The sequence below is a fragment of the Fusarium tjaetaba genome (assembly GCF_013396195.1).
Source record: "Fusarium tjaetaba strain NRRL 66243 chromosome Unknown NRRL66243_c0000249, whole genome shotgun sequence".
NCBI classification, from domain to species: Eukaryota; Fungi; Ascomycota; class Sordariomycetes; order Hypocreales; family Nectriaceae; genus Fusarium; species Fusarium tjaetaba.
This window is the reverse complement of record NW_023501445.1, coordinates 47,471-73,069: the sequence shown is the minus strand read 5'-3', so window position 1 is coordinate 73,069 and position 25,599 is coordinate 47,471. Positions and strand designations below refer to the sequence as shown.

General features: G+C 47.5%; 9 protein-coding genes across 9 annotated transcripts; 4 read left to right on the top strand and 5 right to left on the bottom strand.

Annotated features, from left to right (window-relative positions):
- Positions 1–1,235: 1,235 nt before the first annotated feature.
- On the top strand, positions 1,236–3,111 carry FTJAE_10599 (C2 domain protein; the record flags this gene model as incomplete). Its single annotated transcript, XM_037343457.1, has 2 exons — positions 1,236–2,155; positions 2,205–3,111. 2 exons carry the CDS (start codon positions 1,236–1,238, stop codon positions 3,109–3,111), a joined length of 1,827 nt encoding a protein of 608 aa, XP_037202330.1.
- A 213-nt stretch (positions 3,112–3,324) lies between these two features.
- Positions 3,325–3,972, bottom strand: FTJAE_10598 (thioesterase superfamily; the record flags this gene model as incomplete). Its single annotated transcript, XM_037343456.1, has 1 exon — positions 3,325–3,972. The coding sequence occupies one exon, from the start codon at positions 3,970–3,972 to the stop codon at positions 3,325–3,327; it is 648 nt and encodes a 215-aa protein (XP_037202329.1).
- A 1,130-nt stretch (positions 3,973–5,102) lies between these two features.
- On the top strand, positions 5,103–6,669 carry FTJAE_10597 (cyclic AMP receptor A; the record flags this gene model as incomplete). Its single annotated transcript, XM_037343455.1, has 4 exons — positions 5,103–5,389; positions 5,439–5,640; positions 5,692–5,919; positions 5,974–6,669. 4 exons carry the CDS (start codon positions 5,103–5,105, stop codon positions 6,667–6,669), a joined length of 1,413 nt encoding a protein of 470 aa, XP_037202328.1.
- A 252-nt stretch (positions 6,670–6,921) lies between these two features.
- Positions 6,922–7,819, bottom strand: FTJAE_10596 (NAD dependent epimerase dehydratase; the record flags this gene model as incomplete). Its single annotated transcript, XM_037343454.1, has 3 exons — positions 6,922–7,428; positions 7,482–7,510; positions 7,561–7,819. The coding sequence occupies 3 exons, from the start codon at positions 7,817–7,819 to the stop codon at positions 6,922–6,924; spliced, it is 795 nt and encodes a 264-aa protein (XP_037202327.1).
- Positions 7,820–8,948: 1,129 nt separating this feature from the next.
- FTJAE_10595 (FMO1 flavin-containing protein) lies at positions 8,949–11,211 on the top strand (the record flags this gene model as incomplete). The annotated part of the gene is made up of 2 exons (XM_037343453.1): positions 8,949–8,973; positions 9,020–11,211. The coding sequence occupies 2 exons, from the start codon at positions 8,949–8,951 to the stop codon at positions 11,209–11,211; spliced, it is 2,217 nt and encodes a 738-aa protein (XP_037202326.1).
- Positions 11,212–13,093: 1,882 nt separating this feature from the next.
- Positions 13,094–14,140, top strand: FTJAE_10594 (d-lactate dehydrogenase; the record flags this gene model as incomplete). Its single annotated transcript, XM_037343452.1, has 1 exon — positions 13,094–14,140. The coding sequence occupies one exon, from the start codon at positions 13,094–13,096 to the stop codon at positions 14,138–14,140; it is 1,047 nt and encodes a 348-aa protein (XP_037202325.1).
- Positions 14,141–14,861: 721 nt separating this feature from the next.
- FTJAE_10593 (multidrug resistance) lies at positions 14,862–16,808 on the bottom strand (the record flags this gene model as incomplete). The annotated part of the gene is made up of 3 exons (XM_037343451.1): positions 14,862–15,892; positions 15,945–16,156; positions 16,207–16,808. 3 exons carry the CDS (start codon positions 16,806–16,808, stop codon positions 14,862–14,864), a joined length of 1,845 nt encoding a protein of 614 aa, XP_037202324.1.
- Positions 16,809–17,819: 1,011 nt separating this feature from the next.
- Positions 17,820–18,842, bottom strand: FTJAE_10592 (calcium permeable stress-gated cation channel 1; the record flags this gene model as incomplete). The annotated part of the gene is made up of 1 exon (XM_037343450.1): positions 17,820–18,842. One exon carries the CDS (start codon positions 18,840–18,842, stop codon positions 17,820–17,822), a length of 1,023 nt encoding a protein of 340 aa, XP_037202323.1.
- A 601-nt stretch (positions 18,843–19,443) lies between these two features.
- Positions 19,444–24,145, bottom strand: FTJAE_10591 (uncharacterized protein; the record flags this gene model as incomplete). Its single annotated transcript, XM_037343449.1, has 5 exons — positions 19,444–19,606; positions 19,657–21,782; positions 21,832–22,011; positions 22,087–22,294; positions 23,124–24,145. The coding sequence occupies 5 exons, from the start codon at positions 24,143–24,145 to the stop codon at positions 19,444–19,446; spliced, it is 3,699 nt and encodes a 1,232-aa protein (XP_037202322.1).
- Positions 24,146–25,599: the final 1,454 nt, after the last annotated feature.

Sequence of the window (25,599 nt, the reverse complement as noted above, 5' to 3'; positions counted from 1 at the left end):
TATTTCGTAAAACAAGAGTTTCTGAGTTATCGCTAACGCGTTCGGACATTTAAACAACCTTAGTTAGATTGGGCTGACTGCTTCGTATAAAGGTTAATTGGACATGGGTTTGGCAGATTCTGAATGATGGACATTAATAAACAGCCTTAGAACTGATAGTGGAATGATTAGATGGAGGCTATGTTGTTGTCTAGAACAAGGGCCTGGCCAACATTGGATCCGAGATCCGAGCTTGAGCCTTTAATAAGCTAATGACATTAGTAGCACATGTTATTAGTGTCTTGACTCGAGCTGAGGATTGTTTGTGATGCAATGTTGAGAAGCAAACAGACGGCTTGCGTGTAAGTGAGTATTATTACCCAAAGTGGTAGTAGATGATGATTGGAGAGAATACATGAAACCTTAGAATGTCGATCATGAACAAGCAGAATCGAAATTTACGATGCCGATCTCATGATTGAATGAACTAAAAGTCGTTTTTGACAAGTGAGCCGCGTTCCGAAGCCATCGCGTAAAGAATTTCTAGGCTGTGCCGAGAAAAGTGATCAGGGTCCCCCCAAAAGCCCCATCCAAGTGGGTGAATCTCAAGGGGCTTCCACGCTGGGCGGCACTCATAGCCGCTACAGCCCAGCCCTTGGCACATCAAATGCCGCTATAGCCGTGAAGTCCTGCATGCATTTCCCTGTACACAACTCGAGGTGACGTCAGAAAATAGCAAATTCAATGGTACTTTTAATGACTTGGCCATGAGAGCTTGCGACGCTTCATGGCGCCAAGAGGTGCTGAGTTATACAGCTGTTGTTGTTGTGGGTAGGTAGGTAGACCAAGTCTAGCCTTGGCTGTGAAGTTCTCATGCCATGGACTGTAACGAGATTATCATGACCTGGTTGGCATGGCGCTCTCCAAATATAAGCCACCGTCTGCCGCCATTATAATAGTTGTATTTCTAGTTCAGTTCCAGAGCCACGGTTGCGACGGCGCTTATCACACCATCTATCGAGGACAGGACCCTTAGGAACCAGCCTCTTTTAACCGTTATTGAACTCAACCCTCCTCCTTCATCGTCATAACAAAACCATCCTTCGGGTACCCGGATGATAGGTCATTATTTCTTTCAAGTGACGCTGTCTTTTTGGTTACTGTATCGAGCAGTATATCATCCGGCGCAAACTCGTTAGATCGCAATCTCGATCTTTCTTTCGCATTCTTCAGCAGAAACAAGGGTCTAGAAGAAAATGACCGCTCCAATCAGCAGCACCAACGGCGATGGCCAAACAAACGGTCACAGCCATGACGAGACAGCGACACAGAATGGCAACGGGGTAGCACAAGAACAGACAAACGGTGCAAACCCACAAGAAAATGGACAGGAGCATCATCATGACCACGTTATAAAGCGCCCTACAAAGATTGGCACCGGCCTCAAGGACCGTGTACATCAGATTACAAAAGGACCTCCTGGTGGCTTCGACCCGACCCCTCTTCCTGATGCGCCGCAAGGTTATACCATTCGATTCATCTTCCACGGAGCCTCAAATCTTGCTCCCGGCGACTTTGTTACAGCCTCTTCAGATCCCTTCCTTCATGCGACTCTAAAAGGTACCCAGCCGAAGCGGCATAAGGAGGATCCCGATCTCACCCACCGCACGAAAACCATAAGGAAGACGACCGAGCCGGAATGGGAAGATGAATGGGTTGTCGCCAACGTCCCACCAACAGGCTTCACTCTCAAGTGCCGAATGTACGATGAGGATTTCCCCGATCATGATGATAGATTGGGCAATGTCACAATTAAAGTGCCCAGTATAGGCCCAGACTGGAAAGGCATTCCCGCTCCTGGCCGTGTTTATGAGGCTAAGAAGCGCATGATGAGCAAACGAGCATATCTTGCCAAAGCTATTACCAGTGTTGTCACTCACAACATTCACATGACACCTCTGCTGCGTCTGAGCATGGAGCTTCTGGGACCGTCGGATCCGCCTTATGCGCAAATGTACACTGTTGGACCAACAACATGGGTCAAACATTTCAGTCCCCTGATCGGCCGAATCGCCGGTGTCAAAGTCAACGCTAATGCCGAGGACGATGCCCGAGTGGATGAAGATCAGCAAGTTGACCAAGAGGGAAACAAGAAGAGCAAGACACAAAAATACGAGTATGTTGCTTATAAAAGATCAAAATGGGCTATGCTAATATGTTGTCAGTTTCCAGGCAAATGAAATGCAGCTTCAAGGACCAGTGCCTCCCAAGCTGTATCATCGTTTTGTCGAGTTTAGACCTATTATTGCATCGATTTACTCTTCAGCTGGCTTGCGCGGCACAATTCTGAACAAAGCACTGCACAGCCAGCATCGCCGTATCTATAATTTCAACGCATCGACAGAATACGGCGATTTCGATGCATGCTCACCGGAGGCTTCGGAGCAATTCCTGAAGCTTGTTCACTTCGACGAAGGAGGTCGCACCTTTACCTATGTTCTGACCTTGGACGGCATGTTCAGATTTACAGAGACTGGTAAAGAATTCGGTATCGACATGTTGAGCAAGCACACTATGCATTCAGATGTTGAGACGTATATCGCCTGTTCAGGTGAATTCTTCATTCGACGGCTTAAGAAGCCCCTTTCTTCAGATGATGTACACCCTCATACCAAGACACACCCGCAGGAAGACGTTCCTGGAGGTCCACCAAAGGAACATCCTCCACACGATCCTGCATATTATCAACTGATCATCGACAACGATTCCGGAACATACCGACCGGACAAGTCAACTCTGCCGTATCTGAAGGAATTTCTCGAGAAGAACTTCCCAGGACTGGGTATAATTACGATGCACTGGGAGGATCAGGAGCTGCAGGATATGAAGGAGAACCAGCGCAACGTCAAGAAGAACGAGGGCAGAATGATCAACATGGTCATGAACAGAAGCCAGAGCAGTATCAGCTCAGCCGAGAGTGAGTTGGATGACCGAGAGGAATCTTGGCAGCAGGGACACAAGAGTAAGCGAGAGGCCGCCTACGAAGCTTTGGAAGACCCCCACAAGGTCAAAGATGCGGTCAAGTCGTATGTTCCTGGGTTAAAGTCGGAGAGAGGAGAGAGTTCTAAATGATCGGGTTATGACTTACGGCCGAAATAATGGGTACCTTGATTAGATGGACTTGTCAGTATTGGCGAAAGGTTCCTGTATGGGTTTCATATACCACTTTTGCTCTGTTACTCTTGCATTCCTCGATACCTTTTTTCTTATGTCTAGGTAGTAATATAGTCTTATTCTAATCCAGGAGCCTGCTCACCACCATATATGTTTGTCAAACTCCTTTGATCACAACCTTGGTTTGAGTGCTACCCATTGGCTTGAGCAAGTCGCCAGCACTTCGCCTTTCTCATCCTTCATTTCACCTCTGACCTTTGTCTTTCGCCCATCAATCTCTTCTGCAACAGCTGTGATGCAGAGAACGCTGTCTGTTGGCACAGGCTTGAGATACTTCACATCTATACCACCCGTCACACTATGCGTCTTGAACGCCCTAGCCTCTTTACCCAAAGTCCCGTTCAAATCAAAGATAGTACCCATTGACTCATCTAACAACGCCGCGACAATTCCGCCATGAACCATCCCAGGATACCCACTTACACCTTCGCCCACCGATACAAGCACCGCGATCTCAGTGATATTATGTGTAGGATCCTTGGCGACCTCAAGATTTGGCGCACGAAAGTAACTGATGAAATGCCCCAAGCCACGAGAATTATTGAGTGTGTTCCCAAAAAGTTGATCATGCGCTTGTGACTTTGGAACGCGACATGAAGGAAGAAAAGGGATTGCATCAGGCGCGCAGAGCAGAGAAGCCGTCCATGGATGGGAAGCAAAGAAGGATAATTCCGTGGCGAACAGATCAGGTGGTGCGTTCTCTGGCACCAGGTCAAGTGCAGGGCAGAGGATTGAGTTGTGGAAGGGTGGGAACTCCATTTTGGCTGACGAGAAGGCTTTGATGTTGATGTGTGAGAGGGTCGTGTTTATCACGGGCGGTCCGGTGATGCGATTTAAGACCCGGGAGTGCGGGGCCGATCGGGAGATGTAGAAGCTCGGCAGTTGAGTGGAGATGGGTCTTAGAAGCTTCGAAACTTGCATTATGTGAGAGTTTGTTCATCAATTGTTGAGATGAGAATGGGAGGAGAGGCAATGCGAGGCCTTTGCCTCTGGCTTATGAAGGTCGATCGACATGAAATCAAGGATGTGGCAGTCATTCTGATGCCGAGGTACGTATGTATGCAAGCTTGTCCCATTATGGTGACCAAGGCCAAAAGAGGCCACTCCAATTGGATGCTACGCTAATGGTTGGTTTTATACAAGTTTTATATCTGCCATCGACGGTGTTGAAATGATATAATATGTAGGGATTTGAATGTCGTTATATCTTTTGACTGAATGAACTCTATAGCCAAACTTCCATTAATGGTCTTTACTGTGGCCGTTCATGTCAAGGCCTCGTAAATGCAGACTTGACGTTTCGTTAATAAGAGACTGAAGTGTAGTCTCCTTGGCAACATGCAATAATAGAAACCTCAACAGTTAGCTGAACAGCTGATATTTCAAAGCTCTAGTGGATCTGGAGCTGTTTAAGGCTATGATTAAGGTTATTTGCGTAAGGTCTAAGTGATCAAGTGATATAAGCTTACACAAAAACCACAATGAAAAGGACTGCATAAATATTCAGTGCATAACAAGTAACAATAGCATTGAAACAAAAAGAAATAAAGCATTGAATTTAATCAGATTTCAGACACATTTGTTCACTATCGGAGAATAACCATCTCATCTCTTAATCTATTCGCTCCCATGATTCAATGTGGAAGGAACTAAGCCACCACCTTTAACCTGCCACTGATGGCAACTGCCAACTCTATCGCAGTCGCCGAGCGCCCCTTCCGTGTGTAAGTCAACCGTGTTGAGCTCGCAACATCTCCTTCCCCTTTTCATTCTACCCCTCCTCTCCTTCCTGGTTTGTGCTTGTTCACATTCTCTTGCGGAGCGAGCGCTTGGCCACCTCGTTCCTTCGCATCATCAACTCCAAGGCTTTGGCCTCACCAAAAGTCAACATGGAGAGCCATCCTGAGCATCACCGAGGGCCGACCTTGTCACCTGAGAATATAGAGATTCTCATCACTATCGAACGAGTCGGAGCAGGATGTTCTATGATCGCTATCATTCTGGTGCTGCTAACCTTCGGCCTTTTCAAGAAACTTCGAACAACTCCGAATTTGTTTCTCATCTTTGCCTCGATCGCAAATGCCGGTGCAAGTGTTGCATCTATGATCGGCTATGATGGTCTTGAAAGGGGCGAGGGATCGCATCTTTGTCAGGCACAGGCATTCATCTTTGAATGGTATGATATTTAACCCAGGTTATGGTTCAACACTAACCTCGTTCCCTAGGTTCATGCAGTCTGACCCTTGGTGGTCACTTGCAATGGCTATCAATGTGTTTCTCGTGTTCTTCTGCAATGCCGATCCTCGAATGTTTCGCAAGTATGCCTGGCTATACTGCCTGATCTGTTTCGGCGGCCCTTTCATTCCAGCAGTTGTTCTGATATCAATCCGTAACTCCTCTGAAGGTCTCATATTTGGAGACGCTACAGTAAGCGGTACCTAGCCACTCTTCTTCCGGTCGTATACTGATAATTTGTAGCTTTGGTGTTGGATCGGGACTGACTGGAGTCTTGTTCGTCTCTACGCCTATTACATCCCAATCTGGATATTTTCATTCCTCTCCATCATGATCTACATCGCTGTTGGATACCATGTTTTCCACACTCGAAATCAGATCAGGCATATGGTGATGGATGTTGTTGGCAACATCGAGAAGAATGATCGCATTCCTTATTCGAGTAGTGAGCATAGAGGCTCCTCGGAAGCGGTAACCTCACCACCCGATGCTAGTGAAGTAGGCCAAGCTGACTTTTGTCCTTAGAATCTCACGCCTCGTCAGGACTTCTATGGTACTGCAGTCACAGAAGTTCAGATTACACGAGAAGAGCCGAGGCCAGCAAACCAACAAGAGACTATACTTCCAAGTCCTTCTCTTGCCGCAATGCCTCCGCGTATCAACTCTTGGGTCCTACCTAGTTCCTTCGAACCTATTGAAACATCGACTTCCAGCAGAGCTCAACGATTCGAAACACTCTGCACCTCCGACAGTTCTCGCCAGCCATCCTTCTCAATAATGACTAAACTTCGTGCCGTCAAGTCTAACGCTTCTATGAAACTCAGACAATTTGATCCAATCAAGATGGCATATTTGCGCACAAGCTTCATCTTCGGTCTTGCTGTGTTGATCACTTGGATTCCGAGCTCCGCCAACCGGCTGTATAGCCTGACGCATCACGACAGGATCAGCTTCCCCCTCAGTGTCGCCAGTGGCTGTGTGCTTCCCTTGCAGGGTGTTTGGAACGCCGTGATCTACTTCACCACCAGCTGGAAGACCTTCAATGAGGAAATGCGTGGTCTAAGGTTCAAATGGCTCGGAGCGCCCGAAGAATGTGCAAATGGGGTCCGGCTCAATAGCCGACTTGGTTCAAGCAAGGGAAGCTATCGAAACACCTTTGAGCGAACTCGACAACTACGCGCCTACTCAGTCGAGGATACCGAGAAACCGGTTTCGACATGATTTATTTTATATGTAAGAGAAACTATATGGAAGGAGTCAAAAAGGGTATGTTCCACACATTTGTCTGAGGCAAGCACAAATGTTACATAACTTGTCATGTCATTACAATTCGCCTTCACAGGGATGGATCACCGGGTGTTAAAAACGGGGTATAAGCGTGGACCGCACCAGCTGCGATGTATCATTATGAATTCAGAATGACTTATGACTTAAATATTATATGACCGTGATATTATTGCAGGTAGACACCCTTTAGGCATCATAGATGGCCTCGCCCTCAGCAGCATCCACGTTCTCGCGCACAACTCTTTCGACGGCAGCTGGAATATCCTCGTCACCATCGAGGAGATCATACCAGCCGTTCTTGACACCATCGGCAACGAGAAGATGTGAGGCAACCTCAGCAACAGCCTCGCGGCTAACACCGTTCTTAGCGATGCTCTTGGTTTTACCAAACTCAACTTTGGTGGCTGGGTCATCAGTCAGAGTTCCGGGTCTCAGATCGATGCCAACAAGAGTAGGACTCTTCTTGGAGACCTTGTAGAGGGTCTCATCGGCTTCGATCTTGGCCTTGTAATAGTTTGCCAATACGCCGTTGTTGACCTTTTCATTATACTCATCCCACTCGCCAGCAGGCCACCATGAAGCACCAGATCGACGAGAAGCTAGGTATGAGATAAGAAGAAACTTGGTGATGGTAGGTACAGATGCTGCGGCATTGATGAAGTGAACGGCGGCATCTCGGTCCACCTTGAAAGTCTAGGAGGGGTCAGTAAGTGAGCTGATCTGAAGAGGACGGAGCTGGTTCATACTCTTTCTGCGCCACCTTTACCTCCAGCACCTGTATCTCATCAGTATTGGTACAAAGGCGATTCTCGTATGTGGACCTACCAGCACTCCAAGCAATATAGTCGGGCTTGACTTCATTCAAGATACTCAAGGCCTTATCCTGGGATGTGACGTCCTCAATGCTACGTACTAGAACATTGAGTTTACCGGGGAGGCCGGCACCAAGTTTTTCGATGGCAGGGGTCTGTTCAGAAGTTCGGATGACACTGGTTACAGTCCACGAGCGCTTGAGGAGGAGAGGAGTGAGAAGCTGGGCGATTTTGCCGTGGCCGCCAAGAAGGAGAACGTGATGAGAAGCCATTGTGTAGGTATAAGTGAGGATGTGTCAATTGGGTCAGAGGGAGCTTGGATATGTCGATGAGAGTTACTGGACGTTAAAAGATTAGATACCGTTGGGATAATCTCATTTGAGTTGGACCTTGAGTATTTATCTACTTTAGAGTTACAGGGCAACTGACGATTCTACAAGGTATGACGACATTCGCAACAATGCGGGGCTATTCAACTATTACTAATTCTGAGAGGTTAACGGCATTTGATATTATGGATCTTGGAATTGACGAGATTCGAATCATTTCCCTCGCCATCAAGGTGATTTTTATATCATACTGACTCGAAATTACCTGATTATGCTGGGGGTTGTGATGTCAGGGTTGATAGTGTGTTAGTGGTGTTGTTAGACTGACCCAGAGTTTAGCTGGAGTTGATGACATGCATAACCGGCACTTGAATGATATCTTTCTACTCTCCCCGTCTTACTAATATCATGAACTCACGTTGGTTCAATTGGTATTTACGATAATCTCTTTTGACCTTATAAAGCAAAACCCCATTCTGAGCTCTCATATTGGATACATAGTACACTGTTATGCCGCTTACACCAGAAACCAACACTAGATTCTGAGATGGGACAACCGAAGCTCTCTACCAAGCAACACAGGCAATCTCAATGCGAAATCAACGGCTTTATAGGTAGCCATATCACTCAAGTAAAGAGGTCGTCATTCTCATCAAATAATGCTTTATTCATTGTTTGGATAAATATGAATTCGCAATCTGATGCATTTCACAAGCACAAGCGCTTAGGTAAGCCACTTACAGCCTGGAAGATCTCGGGAGTTGCGGAGCTTGATCGAGCTCAACCATTGGATGCCTTTTCTCACTGAATGCTCTATATCACCCTGAGATTGTGTTTGCACGCTGACGGACAGTCGTGAAGGGGTGGTGTTCTTTCATTGATGGGTCTTATATGAAAGCCTGCTGTTCTCTCAAATTTGCTTATCCTCCATCAGTCCCCTCATCATAGCTTTCTTGCTACAAATCGCTCAACCCTGTCTACTCATCGTACAAGTGAGCCTCGGACAGGGATTATATAGGAGTCATTGAGCTCTTATATGAGTATCTCAAGGTATTTATCCGGTGTGAGAAAAATGGCCAAGACGGTTTGTATTGTTGGTGAGTCACCCCTTGCTATCTCTGACACCTTCGCTGAGTATCGTAGGCGCTGGTCCTTCAGGACTTGTCGCAGCCAAAACGCTGTTACACAACACTGCCCCAGGCGAATTCAAAGTCACCATCTTCGATGCCCAGAAGGATATTGGAGGTCTGTGGCCTACGTCAAAGACGGACAATGGAAGACAGGTCCACCCATTTATGTGGGCGAACCAGAGCAGACATACAATGCAGTTTAGTGAACTTGCATGGGAAGATAGTGACCCTCAACTCCCACAGGGGTGGACGGTTGGAAAGTATCTTCACAGATATCTCGAGCGGTTCCTGAAGAGCAACAAGGACTTTGAACTCAAGCTTGGTACACGGGTTGAGAGTGCAAAGCGGCCTGAGGGATCGTCTAATGGTTGGATTGTCAACACCAAGTCAGATGCCGGAACTGAAACAAAGAATTTTGACTATCTTCTTATTGCTTCTGGCTTCTTTGGAAAGCCTATTATACCTGAGAGTTTGGAGAAGCAGACAGCTATCCCAGTTGTCCACAGCAGTCATTACAGGGATGTGAAGAGCCTTCTGGGCGAAGTTAGATCTGGTGGTGGGAAGATTCTTGTAGTTGGTGGACAAATGTCTGGTGTCGAGATTGCCGGAACCATTGGCGCTCATCTTTCTTCCGAGGCCAACTCACCCGATCCATCGACGATTACCGATATTGGCAAGTACAGCATTCACCATGTCATCCAACGCCCGATATGGGTATTCCCTCTTTATACCAGTCCCAAGCCTGCAGAAGCCGCAGCGCCATTTCTCCCTCTCGACTTTTCTTCCTACAACCTCAACAACCGTCCTCGACCCCTGACCAATACACAAGGACACATCCCCGAAGCAACAGCAAAGGTAGTCCACAGTGTCTACAAAGGCGTGCTTGGCTCTGATCAGTCGGAATACTCCCCGCTGCTCAAAATCGATGGCACAAATGATGATAAACAGCCCTATTTAGCTGTTAGCGAATGGTACACTGATTTTGTTCGATCTGGAATGATTTCTTTGTCGAAAGGCAAAGTCGAAAGTCTCGAAGGATCTACGGCAACACTATCCGACGGCACAAAGATTGAGGATATTGCAGCGGTGGTGGCAGCGACAGGTTTTGATGCTTCACCTTGCATAAACTATCTTCCTGAAGATGTCTTGAAGGCACTTAATTTCTCACCAAAACACCTTGATCAGCCTGTCGCCTTGGCTTTCCATGGAACTCACCACCCTGAAGTTCCAGATCTAGGTTTCGTGGGATTTTACAGATCTCCATACTGGGGTGTGATGCAGATGCAGGCTCGGTTTGTGGCTGCGCTGTGGTCAGACAACGTATCCCTTGGCCGTGAATCCGAGATCTTTAAGAACAAGCTTCGTGCTGACACCTCGATCCAGCGAACACTCGAATTGCGAAATGATCCCCGAGTATCGCAGTTCCCAATGGGTGACTACCCTTATCTGGTGAATGAGATTGCAGAGGCACTTGAGTTAAAGATTCGCAAGCCTCTTGAGCCTCCAGTTCCCAGCTTGCCGCATAACAATCTGCCATTGGACATGCTTACACCAGCGAGGTACTCAAACCCTAGTGACGATCAGGATTCAAAGGATGCTGCGACAAAATCACTAGAGCAGACACACAAAGATGCAATGGATGGTCTGACGACTTCGAGATTCGTGGCCCACGCTGTTTTTCGAAGTCTTCTCGGTACATGGCAGCTCGAGCGTGATCTTGTGAGCAAACTACCCTCACATCCAAGCGGACACTTTAGTGGGACTGCGCAGTTCCTCCTCCGCGAGAAGACAAACGATGGTTTGCGATGTGCAGGCAACGCTAGCGAGGATGCTCCGAGTGATGATGAGCTGGGCATGGAGTATCTCTATATCGAAGAGGGAGAGTTCAAGACAGAACAAGGATTTGGCTTCAAGGCCACACGTCGTTACGTCTGGAGATATGATGAGCTCAAGGATGTGCTGAGTGTGTGGTTCGCTAAACCAGAGGATCTAAAGCGTGCAGACTATCTGTTCCACGAGATTGAGTTCACAGGACCGACGAGTAAGGGATGGAAGGCCAAAGCAGGACACTTATGCATTGACGACTACTACGATGTCAAGTACAACTTTGCCTTCCAGGCCGTGAACCTGATGGAGTGGGGCATCGAGTACACAGTCAAGGGGCCGAAGAAGGATTATACCATCAGTGGCACTTATAAGCGTTAGAGAAAAGACCAAAGAAACCAGGATATTCAGCTCCCCAGTGGCAAGGCCATAATTGTTGTGAGATCTCCGCGGAAAGGCAAGGCAAGGCAGGGATACGGACCGGGCCGATGTCTTTGATGGAATGCTCCACACGCCGTGAGGAGATGCATGATAAGTTGCATAGCATTTAACCTTAGATGTGATCTACTCGCGTAATGTGAGATGCATGCGGGTATCGTGGAGGAGCCGATCGGCTGGGTCTTGCTGGCCTAATATGATCAGATCATCTGTAACTGAACTGCATGATAGCTTTTAACCGCAGCCCTCGCCTACTAATTCAGGAAGATATCTCACCTTCAAGGCCGCAAAAGGCCTAAAAATGCCATTGCATCGTGAATTTTTATTTCGCAGCGATGTGAGATCTGATATTGTTGCGTATTCTAGGTAGAAATAAATAGTACGCAACGAGTTCGATCAGTCGTTTCAGGCACATGACCAGTCCAATATCATGCTCTGGGTAGCATTCAAACTCTTTCTTCTTAGTAAGCGGCATACTTGCATATCGACACCGAGAATCCTTGATGGAGGTGGTCTCGAGTATAGAATTAGGTGTCAACGTAGGAGATGGTATTCCAGGGCATATCAGGCCACTGCTGAGATGCAACATAGTCTTGTATACGCAGTGCCAATGCATTGTCGATGACTCACACAATGCCCATGATATCGATTAAACCTTCAAATGAGGCCATAAATGAGATGCTGCAACGCTCACCGAAATGCACAAGCGTCCAGTGGTCACCGTTGATATGTCACCGAAGCTGACCTTGCGTATGTCCTTGCCCGTTTCAAGCTCAGCAGGGGCCTTTGTGATCCTATCAAGATCGATCTTAGAAATTACAACTTTCGATTGTTGAAATCAGACCATAAAGAAAGGATCATTGGGGCTCTGCGTGCCTTGCATATCAGACAATAAATAGTCCCATCCATTCGGGGCCGGGGGTCATTAACCCGGATCCCCGGGACACGGACACCGAACGATTCCGGGGACGTTTCTTTTTTTATGGGAGATGAGATTAGAGTGAGAAGAGCCTCGGTTGATTTGGCGAGCGTGGGGTGCATATGAACAAATTTATACTGGATTTTATTTTTACAGTGACCTATTGTGATACCTAATGCATTCTGACGCCTATACTTGTTCGGCGTTGGTATTGGCGTAGGAATGTATCCTCAAAGAAACAAACAACAATGACAGCTGAAAATGAGTGCTAGTGAAAAGCTTAATCATGCGTTGAAGCCCAACTCAATCGTCAGCCTCAAAAAGATAATAATAATAACAACAATAATGGCCTCCTTTTGTTGTAACAGTTGCACACACGCACATGCTTGGCGTCCAAGCTATGGATATTGCTATGGTCTGATTTTCCAAGGCACATGCTGACGACACCGCTGTAATTGGAGATGGTTGATCGCTGTGAGGAGTGTATGTGCTGAAGCTGGATAGAGTTAATGGATGTGACCTCCTTTTCTTCTCTTCGTGTAGGGGCTGTGCTTAGTGGGTTCATACTCTGATTGAGTCTAAATTATAGAGAATAGAGCAACAATTGCTGAGTATTCCCTATATTTTAGAGAGTATATATACTTCGAGTTGAAGCTCCCCGTTTCTGGTGGAGAATGCCCAGAAACGTCCATATTTACCTCCTTCCAAGCTTCAAAAACCCCGCGTAATTGGATCAAGGAAAGAGCTTAGCTGTCAAGACATCCATACTTGCCTACCTTATTTATTTCTTCCTCTTCAATCCCCTTTAAAAGGTTTCCATCCCTTACATCTCAATCACAATCTCTTCTTCTTCTTCTTCTTCTCCTCTTCCTGAACTCCAATCCGACGCATCCTTATCTTATCACCATGAAGCTCGCCGTATTCAGTACAAAACCCTACGATAAAAAGTACTTGTCGTCAGTCCTCGGCGCCAAGCACGCAGAGTCTGGCATCGAGCTCATCTTTCACGAATTCGCTCTTAACGAAGATACCGTCTCTCTCGTTGATGGAGCAGATGCCATTTGCGTCTTCGTCAACGATGTCGTCAACGACAATGTCATCTCCGCCCTGTCAGAATTTGGCGTAAAGGCTATTTTGCTGCGATGCGCAGGCTTCAATAATGTCGACCTCGATGCTGCCCAGCGACTCCGCATCATGGTCGCCAATGTCCCCTCTTACTCTCCCGAGGCTGTTGCCGAGTTTGCTGTTGCTCTGATTCAGACCCTCAACCGAAAGACCCATCGCGCTTACAACCGTGTTCGTGAGGGTAACTTTGCTCTCGATGGCCTTCTCGGAAAGACCCTCTATGGCAAGACTGTCGGAATTGTCGGTGTTGGCAAAATTGGTCTTGCTACTGCACGCATCATGAAGGGTTTCGGCTGCAGACTCCTCGCATATGATCCCTTCCCTTCGCCAGCCTTTGAGGAGTATGGCGAGTACAAGTCCCTCGAAGACCTTCTGCCTCAATGTGATATCGTCAGTCTTCATTGTCCTCTCATGGAGCAGACACGGCACATCATCAACCGCAACACTATTTCCTTGATGAAAGAGGGTGCCATGCTTGTCAATACCTCACGAGGTGGCCTGCTTGACACTGAATCTGTCATCCATGCGCTCAAGACAAACCATATCGGTGGCCTCGCGCTCGATGTGTACGAGGCTGAAGGTGAACTCTTCTACAACGACCACTCGTCGACAATCATTCAAGATGATAAGCTCATGCGCCTCATGACGTTCCCCAATGTGGTTGTTTGTGGCCACCAAGCCTTCTTCACCGAGGAGGCTCTCACCGAGATCGCCGAGTGTACCCTCAGCAACCTCGAGGAGTGGATAGAGACCAAGACAAGCAAGAACTCTCTGACCAAGGACCTCAAGTTGCGACGCCGTGAATCACTACCCGTCCGCGCCATCTAAAGGGGTCCCGTTCTTTTACTTTTGTGTTCTGTTTTTTTTTTCTTCCGCGGCGTTTAGGAGAGGGAGAGCCGATGATCCACTGGAGATAACAACCCTTTGCTCCTATCCTTGTTTGGGCAAAAAGTTCACACCTCTAGTGGGATGCTATCGCGGCCGAGCCGGGAACTAGAAGGAAATGAAGAGCGATCCCTGCTGCCATGTTCCTCGCCAAGTGGGCCCTCCTGATGAAAGTTCTGATGCGACCCATTTCATCGCCGAACGGTACCGATGAAGGATAAGCTTGCATGAACGCCTTCCGACCCCCTGAAAACCTAGTTTCTGTGTATGATGATAGCAGGTTCGGGCGCCGTGTCTCTTTATTCGTTTTCGTTCCGCTTTTGTTCGGTTCCGATGGTGAAGGGAAATGGTTCTTTGATGATTCTGCTGCACATGGTCAGCCAAGGCTCGTTTATCAGGCTAGGATACTTCTCGCAGACACATGATAGAGGCACTGATGGTTCAGTGTGTTGATTAAAACGACATTAAATTCAAGGGTATTATGCTAAATATCCAAGTCCACTCCAAATGATTTTCCGCGCATATTATATCTATATGCAAGTCCTGTCCAGGCATTAAAGTCCGACCTCCTGGTACTACCCCAAGTCTAAGTCTAAGTCCCAGTCTATTTTTGATGTGAAAATGTCCAAAGGACAAGTTCGAGAGCCAATATAGTGTAATTGGCTTAAGGGTTGCTCACATAGCTGCGAGCACGGCGAAGATCCTCGTCCTCAGAGTCGTCACGGACTTGAGCGCCGCCATGAGTGTTAACATGGCCCTTGGCCTTTTCGATATCGTCGACAGTCTCGTCCTCACCACCGTAGGCGTACTTGCTTCGCTCACGGATCTTGGCACCGTACTTCCAGAACATGAAGGGAATGGCACAGCAAGCAAGACTGATGAAAGCGAGGAGTGTTGAGGCCCACTGGTCGTTAAGACGCTCATACATCTGTTCAGTGAAGAGAACAACTGCAGCGCCCCAGAAACTTCGGATACAAGTCTTTGCAGCGAGAGCAGAGGCAGCTTGATGCTGATAAGAGTCGACAAGGTAGTTGTTGGCAGAGTTGTAAAGGAAGATGAAGCCAAAGCCAACGGGGAAACCACCCATAGCAGGACCAGCCCAAGAAAGATCCTTGTATGAGGTCCAGGCAAAGATGAAGAGACCAATAGGAATGAACCAGCATGAGGCCATCATGGGAATAAGACGAACCTCAGCGGGAGGATGACCATTGTGCTTCTTGACGAGTGAGATGTAGTGGTTGTTGACCCAAGGAGAGCAAGCAGCTGAGAGGAGAACACCAACAGCGACGGGAATGAACATGAGACCAGTTTTTCCAGCAGAGTAACCCTTGCCCTTCTGGTAGATGATAGGGAAGGCAACGAAGAACATGTACAGAAGACCGTAGAGAACACTCATGTACACGGAGATAAGGAAGACGATGAGCTCGCCAAAGAGAAGCTGGAAAGGCCGAATGAGGAAGATTCGGAGACGCTCAGAGAGAGGTCGAAGATCCAGTTCCTGCTCTGTGACGTGGTCTGTTTCACCAGTAGCAGCTCGAAGCTTGCGAGCTCGACGGGCTAGAATAGTAGGGGCATAAGTCTCGGGAACGGTGAAGGTGATGAGGATCCAGACAACGAAGGCGAGGATGAGCTGAATCCAGTAGAGCCATCGCCAACCAGCGGCATCAGAGAGGAAACCACCGACAAGAGGGCCAACTGATGTATTTGTTAGTATTTGGACAAGTGAGGGTATTCAGAGGTAACTTACTAGCAGGGCCGATGAAGGGAGCAGCAGAGAATGCAGCCATGGGTACACCACGCTCTTCATTCTTCCACAGATCGGCGAGTGTACCACCAACAAGGGTCATGGGTGCTGAAAAGGCAATACCATCGATGGCTCGGCAGACGAGAAGAGTCTCGATATTCTTTGCTACGGCACAAGGAATGATGAAGATGACAGCCACAAGAAGAGTAGAGCCACTGAACATCGTTAGTAACAATCACCGAATATCTTGGCTGATATGACTTACTAGATGATTCGTCGACCGTAAATCTCAGAAAGAGGTGCAAAGACCATAGGTCCAACACCAAAACCCACAACAAACAAACTGATACTCACAAGAGCAAGCTCATTACTAACATTCAGATCCTTAACCACGCCCGCGATATCAGCAGTGATAACACTAGAGCAGAACGCAACAACGAAGCACGTCAGCGCCACACACATAGTGCACCACCACTTGTAAGCCTTGCTCCAATTCTTAGGATTCTCCTTATCACCAGGAGTGAAAGTCACAAGCTTATACCGCCTCTCCTGTCCAGGCTCATGGTTCGTCGACTTTCTCGCGATCTCCTCAGGCTGGATAGGACCGGGGATGGCACCGCCTGGGACTTCAACGCGGTACTCGTCTAGGTTTGCGTTGGCGCTGAGGGTTCGGTAGGGCAGGTCGATATCTAGATCTGGATCGCGGGTTTCTTTCTGGGATCCGTCGTGGGAATGTGTGTGGGTGTGGGAGAGGGAGCGACGGATGCGGCTCATTGTTGTTTGGTGGGTGTTTAGGGGTGCGAAGGTGGTGTCGTCTTCACGACCTTCTAGAGTTGTTGAAGAGCGATTTGGACTTTGTTGATCCATTTTGTTTGTTTGGTTGGTTGATAGTGTGTTACAATACTCAGTATAAAGGGTTAATAAGATCAAGGAGAGTAGGATAAAGGATGAGAATCAAGTCAATGTCTCAAGATGTTCAACGAAAACAAATCTTTCATAAACTGGGCCATGCCCATCTCTATATACCTCCCCATCTCATCTCATCTCTTGCTCCAAAGATTCTCATTCATTGAGAAAGGTAACCTTGTCCCCACTTGAATTGATATCGCCGCACCCGAATTCCGGCGCTGGGCCGTCAAAGTGGGTCGCTCGCCACCCGGTCCAAGGACCCACTCTTTGCGGATGCGGCTGCGAACCGTGCGGCTTCATCCGAGTGTGTTTACCAGTACAAGGATTAAGCATATCACAAATTTACCTGTTTTTGCTGGAGTCACTCGCTTGGTTGGTTGGGGATACTTCGGTGTTGGAGTGTACATAGCATTATCGATTCATTATTTGCTTCTTCTGGTCAGGGGACGAACACGTTACATGCCTTTGACATCCTTGCTTGTTTGTGAGCCTCAATATCAGCCGCATCTTTTTCTTTCTCTCTCTAGTTCTGTCTCTCAACTCCAGTCTGATTTCTGTACTTTAAGTTTCATCTGTTACGGTTAATGGTTATCTTCCTTTAGTCTTCGGTCTCAGTCCGTTAAACATATCAACCGGCGAACAAGAGTCTCCATATCGGAACCGTCGCTTCCGATGTGGATCCCGCGATATCTAAGCTTCAGCGCCGTCATCGGAACTTAGACTTGTAAGTTACTGGGCTGAAACAACGAGACTAAAAACTCAAGCTTCTCGCCAACGTCATTGCTGCACCAACCCCTGCTCACTCTTCGGTAATAATCCTTGTAACTTCTGCTTAGACTATCATGTTACTTATTGATGCTATTCAACTGATAATGCAATCTCTGGTCTTTCCGGAACATCACCGAATCCCTTGTCTCTCCTCTCTGAACAAGGAGTCAAGCTCCCTCTCGAGTCCTCAATAAAGTTCATCTACCACTCCCGAAATATAATCTTAGTAACAAGTCTCCCATGGTCGTAGGTCGGCGGTATTTGCTCAGTCGTGTCCGGTTTTGTCTTCAGGGCAATCTCTGCACTTGTCAAAGCTTTAAAAGAAACATCTGGCGCTGCAACCACCTGCTCCTCTTCTGTCATATTGTAGTCGCCCTTAGAATCGACCTGTCTCAGACTCCCATTGGCCTCCACGACTGTACGATGAGGTGTGTCTTGATGACCGACACGCAAGGCCCACGCCCGAGCCCACCCCTGCTCGCAGAATGCCCAAAGAATCATATCAGCTCCCGAATCTAGGGCAAGCTCCACCAAATTGCAACAGATAGCAACTGGTAGTCCTCGAATTTCGAGTGGATATGTTGTCACTTGTGCGAAACCATCAACCTCAGAGTCAATCTCGTTGCAACTTCCTTTGGGCCGTGAGTCTATCTCAACCAACAAGCTGTCATTCTCATCATGTTGGGTGGCATTCATGCAATGCTGACGACATAGGCCGTGAGATATGACGGCAAGCACATCTGGCGGTATCATGTAAAAAACAATCATCTGTTTGTCTGTGTCTGAAGATATCGACGGATCGGGGTTGATGGGTCTGGTTAAGATATCCTCTCCTGGACTATCGTATCCACTCCAAACCGAAAATGTCGCCATGACACAGACCCCGAATCTCGTGTCAGACAAAGCTGTGTATACCACGGGCAGCGTTGACGTTGTATTCATTGGAGGACGAAATTGGGCCTTGCAAATTAAGCGATCCAAGGATCCTCCCGTTACATTACAGCCCAAGGAAAGGGTCCCGGTTCTGGGATCTGTGTACAAAATGTGGTCTCCATCGCCCAAGGGAGCAGGTCTGTAGTGGTCCCTGATGTTGCTGGTGGTTATTTCTTGGTCTGGGCTCTGCTCTCTACTGCAATGCTGCTGTTGTTGGTCATGGCCATCGCGTGCTTCTATGAACTGGGAGAATTGATCGTATGCTCTGACGTCTCCACTCAGAAGGGTCATTGCCGTGAACCCTGTGTCGCTCCCTATAGTCAAGCCTCTGGGTTTGCTACCGGAATGTTGAAGGCGTTTCCGACTGGACCGAATAGATTACCGAAAGTCGCCGGAGCCCAAGTGCATCAGCCGCATATGCCTCGTCAGATCATGCGCTTAGCGAGGTCACGCCCGATGGTACATCAAGAGGTAGGCAGCGGCGATCTGAGCAGATCTTGAAAGGTGTGTATAGAATTTATATGTAGGTATGAGCGAATGTTCTCGTGATATGTGCTTGTTGATAGTTTGTCAAACGAATGATGATGACGGAGAAGAAAATCAGCCCCAGTCATTGTTGAGCAAGGAAAGTACTGTTGTCGAGTTCACGGGATTGGAAGTGAAAGGGGGAAGGGGCAGATCAGGATACCTCTTGCTTGACAGAATCTCACGACTCAACTGCGCTTTAATTTCATGAGTTTTCTATGTCTTCAGTTATTCTAGACATGATTTCGACGGACAAAAAAGCTAACGTGTATTCTTGCAATAAAAGAAAGGGACATTGGGGTACCTGCTCAAACTTCAAACCCCAGGCAAGCGCCATAATCATGCATGCCACCTTCAATCAACGTCATTAAACATTATTTCCTCCGTTGTCTCTCCACACATTTTCGTCTCCTATACCTAGTGTGCTATCGACACCCTGGAGAACAGGGCGCTCAGTCTCCTCTGTTGTCTGCGTGTCATCCGTGGGGATGGGTGGAGGTGGCTCGTCGTAGATCCACGGCTGGGGAAGTCTGTATATCTGTCAGAATTCATATCAAATAGTGGGAAAATAATAACGTACGGGGCCACAAGACTAGGGTTGACGAATTGCAATCCCTTTTCCTTGTACTCGTCCAGGGTACTTCCGCGACGTAGAATGGCCTGTGAGGGTCGAGGGCGGTCCTCGTTCTCAAATGCGTCATCCAGTGCAGCTGCATCATCTGGGTCCTCATCTGCCCTGACAGCGCGAAGGGCAATGTATTTGGTCAGAGGCTCGAATCGCTGCTTGATATAGTAGCTGTACCAGGTGGTCAAGGGGAGCAGTGGCAGAATGCACACCGACTGAATGAATGCCTTGTATGTGACGATCCGGCCCGCCATGACAATCTCGAAGACGAGCAACCCCACGATGATACGGTAGCTTATTATTCTCCACGCACCTCCAGTGGCATGTTGAGGCTGATCCATTGCGTAGAGTACCATGTACTTGAAAGCAAAGTAGCCCAGACAGAAGTACACAGTGCCAACAATGAGAATAGCATATCCCCAATACAAGACACTGTAGATAAGACAGAGGTTGAAAACGAGCAGAGCCGTGGGTAGGAAAAAGCCATATTGAAATACCGGGGGTTTTTTGAGCTCAAGGGCATCGCGTGGCGTCTTAGAAAGCCATCGGAGGAACGGATGAAGGAATACACTTCCCGCCTCGAGAATTCGGAAGGGCATGAGGCCAATGCCCTGTAGCAAGATGAAGCAAATATAGAAAATCGATAACGCCTCCACATCGTCGGCCATATAAGTCGCCATTTTGCTTGTGTCCTTCGCAATTTCCTGAATCCGGCTCCAGAAATTGATTCCTGTCAATGACACCGCAAAAACAAAAAAGGTGTTGAAGAAGGTGAAGAAGTAATTCTTGGAGATGACAGAGAGTTCTACGTCGCCCCGGGAAATCATTCCTTGGTGGTTGGAGAGGAAATCGTATAGATACGGAACAGCAACGTTAAGAAGCGATACAACTAAAGCGGGCAAACCGTTTTGGACAAACGAAAAGATAACGCCGTGCTCTTGTAGCCATTTGGCCAGTGCTGGAAAGTAATCCCTGATTGTACAGTAGCTCAACAGTGTCGTGATGCCAATGGTGGGAAATATGAATGCGAGTGTGAGAGCCGTAATGAACAGTGTCACAGCCCATGATTTAAGGCGGCGAATACCGCGAGGAGCGTAGGTATTCCTCCAGACGAGATCTGAAGGGGCTGGTGTTAACTTGGTCAAGAGCCGGCCTGGTCTGGGGTCGATTCGTGCCTGGATAGCCATCTGACAAGAAGCTACTGAGTCCATAGTAACAATGGCCATATCTGTTGGTGCGTATGACTTCTTGCGAGCCTCTGTGATTTGGGCATCCAGTCTTCGAAGTCGTTCCTCGTAATAATCGATGGCGTCAACGTTGCGAGATCGCAAACCAAGGGTTCCATAGCGTATGTTGACTTTAGGTCTGCCCTCATCGTCAGAACCCCATGGATCCTGTTGAGAGTCCAAGAGGCGTCCGTTCTCTCCAGCTTGGTCGTCATCTTCTTGGTCGCGAGGCACTCCATTACCGTCTCTCCTTTGGGGCGTATTGCTTTTTTGTTTTTTGCGCTGGTGCTTGAGGTAGGTAGCCCATGCAGCCTCCAGGCGTCGCAAAGTCGCATCTCTCAGATCAACAAGGTCATCAAGCTTCTTCCAGTCTCGACAAAGCAGAACTCTCTCAACTTTTCCAATGCCCAATTTTTCAATAAGTTCCTTGATATCTTCCTCCGATCTCAAATCCTCGGGAATACCTGTAAGTCGGAATGTCCTATCTGTTACAGTGGACTGTGATCCGAGATAGTCCTGGCGGAATTTGATGACACGAAATGTCTCGAGGTTGAGATAGTAAATCGTCAAGCCAACAAAGAAGTATGTGAAAACGACATAAGCCCAAAGCCAATGCCTCTCCAAGCTTTTGTCCGTTTTATCCTTGTGCTTCAGTATGTCGAAGAAGCTTGGATCTGAGAACACCTGCTGATCTGTTCCGAACAATGAAGCCGGGTTAATAGATGTATCATTACCACTGCCGCCATTCTTACGGCCGTCATGCGCAAATGCACGATTGATTGGGTATAGAACAACAGTCGCAAAGATTGCCATGACGCTAAAGAGTCGGATGGCCATTTTGAAGAAGCTCAGAAACTATGACCCGTTAATGATTCATACACGCTTCTCAGGGTTTGTATCGTACCACAAAAGCATCGAGTCCGGCGGAAGCCAGGACCTGCTCCTCGGTAATTTTAAAAAGTGCCGGGATCCAGCCGAACGTCGAATTTGGAAGGGTAGGCAGACCAAGGTGGTGATCGAGGCGACGCTTTCGCGCAGCGTAAAGGGCGGGCCATCGCGGGCGTAGGATCTTTATTGGAGTCAGCTGTAGACCTTATAGCTTTGCCGGATCATTAAAGGGCAGTGAAGCATCTTGCAGGCGTGCCAAGGACGAACGTACACAGAAGAGCAAGAAGGCAGAAACACCAATCACCAAAGACAGTACGAGCTGGACCTCGAGACTCTTGCCGGTGTCAGGGGCGATGGCCTTCTGACTCTGGTTCCAGCATGAATCGGTTTCGTTCTTCATCGCGAGGGACGATGATGGTGAATACTCACAGCGACAAATGCTGAGAGTTGTTGTGTGAGACGCAAATGCAAGGCTGAAACTATTCAGGTTCAAGTTGTGGCGCCTGACGAGTTAGAACCGATGACGTACGGAGACGGTGAAGCGGGACCCACATGAGCTTTGGTCGCCGAATCATGCGCCGACACAGACATCTACCCTGTACCGCAAGGAAGTCTTGTAAACTGTAAGTCACTCACTTCACTTCCATGCCATTCCAAACGTGTAAGTTAAGGTACTGTGGAATTATTGAGGTGCACTTCCAACTTCGAGTAAAAGTCGCTCAAATCTGCACCCATGGTCTACTATTGGAACCAAGAACGCTCCCATCCTTTCAGAACGGGTACTCCAGTACCTGCATCGTGCGATATGTTGAGTAAAGCCTCTCGTTGAGGGTGAGCTGTAGGACCCCAGAAAAAAACCCATGCGCGCTGTCGAAGTAGGATGAGATTCTCATGTGTATAATTGCGAGGCGTGCCATGGCAAAGTACGATGTCCATCCACAATCCTGGAACCAATACCTTGTTTCTATCAAAATTCCCCGAAATGGTTTCTTTATGGGCGCGCCCATAACCACAACCGCAACCGGCATCTCTGAGAAGAGACAAAGCAGGTTCAATTGAAGCTTTTTGACCTTGCTGCTTTTGTCTCTCATCCATGAGGCTCATGATTGGTTGAAGACCATAATTCGGTAGTCTTGCTGCGGCCGTGGCGGACACGGACTTATTGTGAGTGCTTCTACCCATTGGGCTGTCCCACAGGTCATGCTGTTGGAGCTTACAAGTCCCGGGGATGGTGGATATGGCACCTCAGCTCCAGACCACTCAGAAAAGAAGGCTGTATACAGAGTCTGTATATAGGTATGAACACACCTGATGGCTTCGTCCTCCCATGGTAGAAACTTACGGCCTTCTCGTCGACTCAGTTCGACTGGAGGCCTATAGCAATGATCGACATTCGCGGCGTAAAGGCGAACCTTGCTCATCAACTCGTGTCTCAAGAAAGCCCAGAAAAGAAGCTTTCGTCCAGATTTGCCAACAAGATCCAGGTCAAACCCTCCCTCAGGTCTTGGGTGTTCGGTATAAGTCAAGTCCCGATCCACCATAGAAAAACCTCGGTATGCTCGTGGAAGGAAATCAGAGGTCGCCTTAGTCAGGTAGTCTTTGATGAGAGACAGTAAAAGTTGGTGAAGTTTGTATATACCGTCAACAGTAGACTGGTCCTCTAGGGCTGAGACAGTATCCGCCAATTTCTGTGTTGCCCATTTGCCCATCATGATAGGAATGTCCTTGATGCGAGCTTGATCTTGCTTGCTTAAGACAATCAGATCTTGAAGTTTTAGGATGGCCATGGCATCTTGAAGCATCTCCTCATCGAAATCGGCTTTGATCTGACCCTGCACGATTTTGCTGTCGGCAGTAGTGGATTCTGTTTGCGACAGCACGCTCTCAGTTGCGTTAGGTTTGATATGGGTTTCATTGTCCGCCGAACCATCAGAAGAGAGAAGTCTAGGATCAACAGTCGAGCCAACAAGTGCGAGAGGATCGAAGAGTCCAACAGGATGAGTGGGGTTTGTGATCCAAGATTCTGGGCCATGGAGGTTCGAGTCCTCCTCAACATGACAATTGGGGCGACTATCTTCCGAGTCCCTATCCGTCTCAGTACGGTGGACGACCCTTGCACCGAAAATGTCCTCCTGTGTAAGCGACGAATCGTCACAACGGCAGAAAGCGTCATCAAAGAAGGATGGTGAGTTCGCGTGATAAGGACTGGAATGGTATTCTTCAAAGACGTTGGCATTCGGGTTGACGTGGTCATCGGGACTGGCATAGACTTCCCGATGGCCAAGACACTTCCCATTAGTAGGAGTGAATGATTGTTTAGGGGGTGCCATTTCGTTCGTTTTGTATAAGCCGTTGAACCAAAGAATCTTTGATTAATTAGTATAATCGATTGTTGTTCTTTGTGCCAGCTGTCGGTTGAAATTCTTGAAGCAAGGATAGATCAGTATGCACAGAAACCGGCCGGGTGGTGAAAAGTAAAGCCCATTATTTATATAAGTCTAGACAGTCGTTTTGAGTTTATATCATACAACATTTAGAAGTTTATATATGTATGTTGAAAGTTTCTGGCAACAGATAAAGGCTCAAAGTGTCAGAGAATAAGTAAGTTCTATGTCCATTGGACCTTGCCATTTAGGTATGATTTCAATCACATATCCTCGAAGTCTCTATCCTCATTCCTGATGATGGCAAGCAACATGCCGAGTTTTTTTTGTTGACTATTTCACTACCTATCTTGGGCAGAGAGCCTTCACGTTGCCAACGCTAGATCATCTAAGTGTTTGGAGGGCTGCCTTGGAGAAAAATATACTCTGCAGTACCTAGCTTCTCCAAGCATATGGTGCCCATTTGTTAGGAGGGACTCTATCGATACGATGATACGCGAAGCTTATTCAAAGCCATCTTGAATATCACACGGTTGACTGACTCATTTGAGATGTTGCGCTGATTTCCATGCAAAGTCTAAACCCATTTTGTAGAGAAGACCGGCCAAGGAAAACTCTGATAGCAAGTGCCACTTGTTGAAGGTTTTGTATATCAAGTAAGATCCTGAAGGTTATTGAAATATAAGGAAATATTATCATCCATACCATTTGGCAAGGCGACTTGAACAGTATACTCAAACTAGCATGTCTTTATTATGCAAATGCCGTCTCAGAGCCTGAGACCCTAGTGACCTGCAGTGATAAGTGAATCAAAGGTTTGGCGCGCATCCATTACTATCCTTTGCCACATCATATACGATACGAACCTTTCATTTGATATTCCTGACAACTAACGAAGTATTTAATAGAAATCAAATCAAGATAGATTCTTACTACTGTTTACCTCGAACTCTTAGACAGGTCCACGAGTAAATGCTGATAATAGAGCTTGTTCTAATATTGTCTATGTAGGGTTGTTTTCAAAGTTAGATATAATTTCTGATGAAAAATGCTCGATTTATTGCCTTTAGTAAAAAGACTGTTATTTTCCTTATCTTACTACTAACACGATGGCTCTAATGCTACCTAATTATCTGGCCCACCATTGTTGATACCTTTCTGATCAGTCAAGATATTCATCTCCGAGGAAGAGTCACCTCGATCCTAAGCATTTCGCTGTTGTCAAGATGGAGATTAGATTATGCCCAAGGCCCCCACGCCTGCTCGAACGATCTTCAAGGCAAGACCTTGAGACAAGAGAGAGCATTGGCTGAACGAGGGTCGTATAAGGCCAGAGGGCTCCACTGCAATAGAATCCTTCTTCTTCAAATCCTCCACTTTCCAATGCACGAAGACTCCAT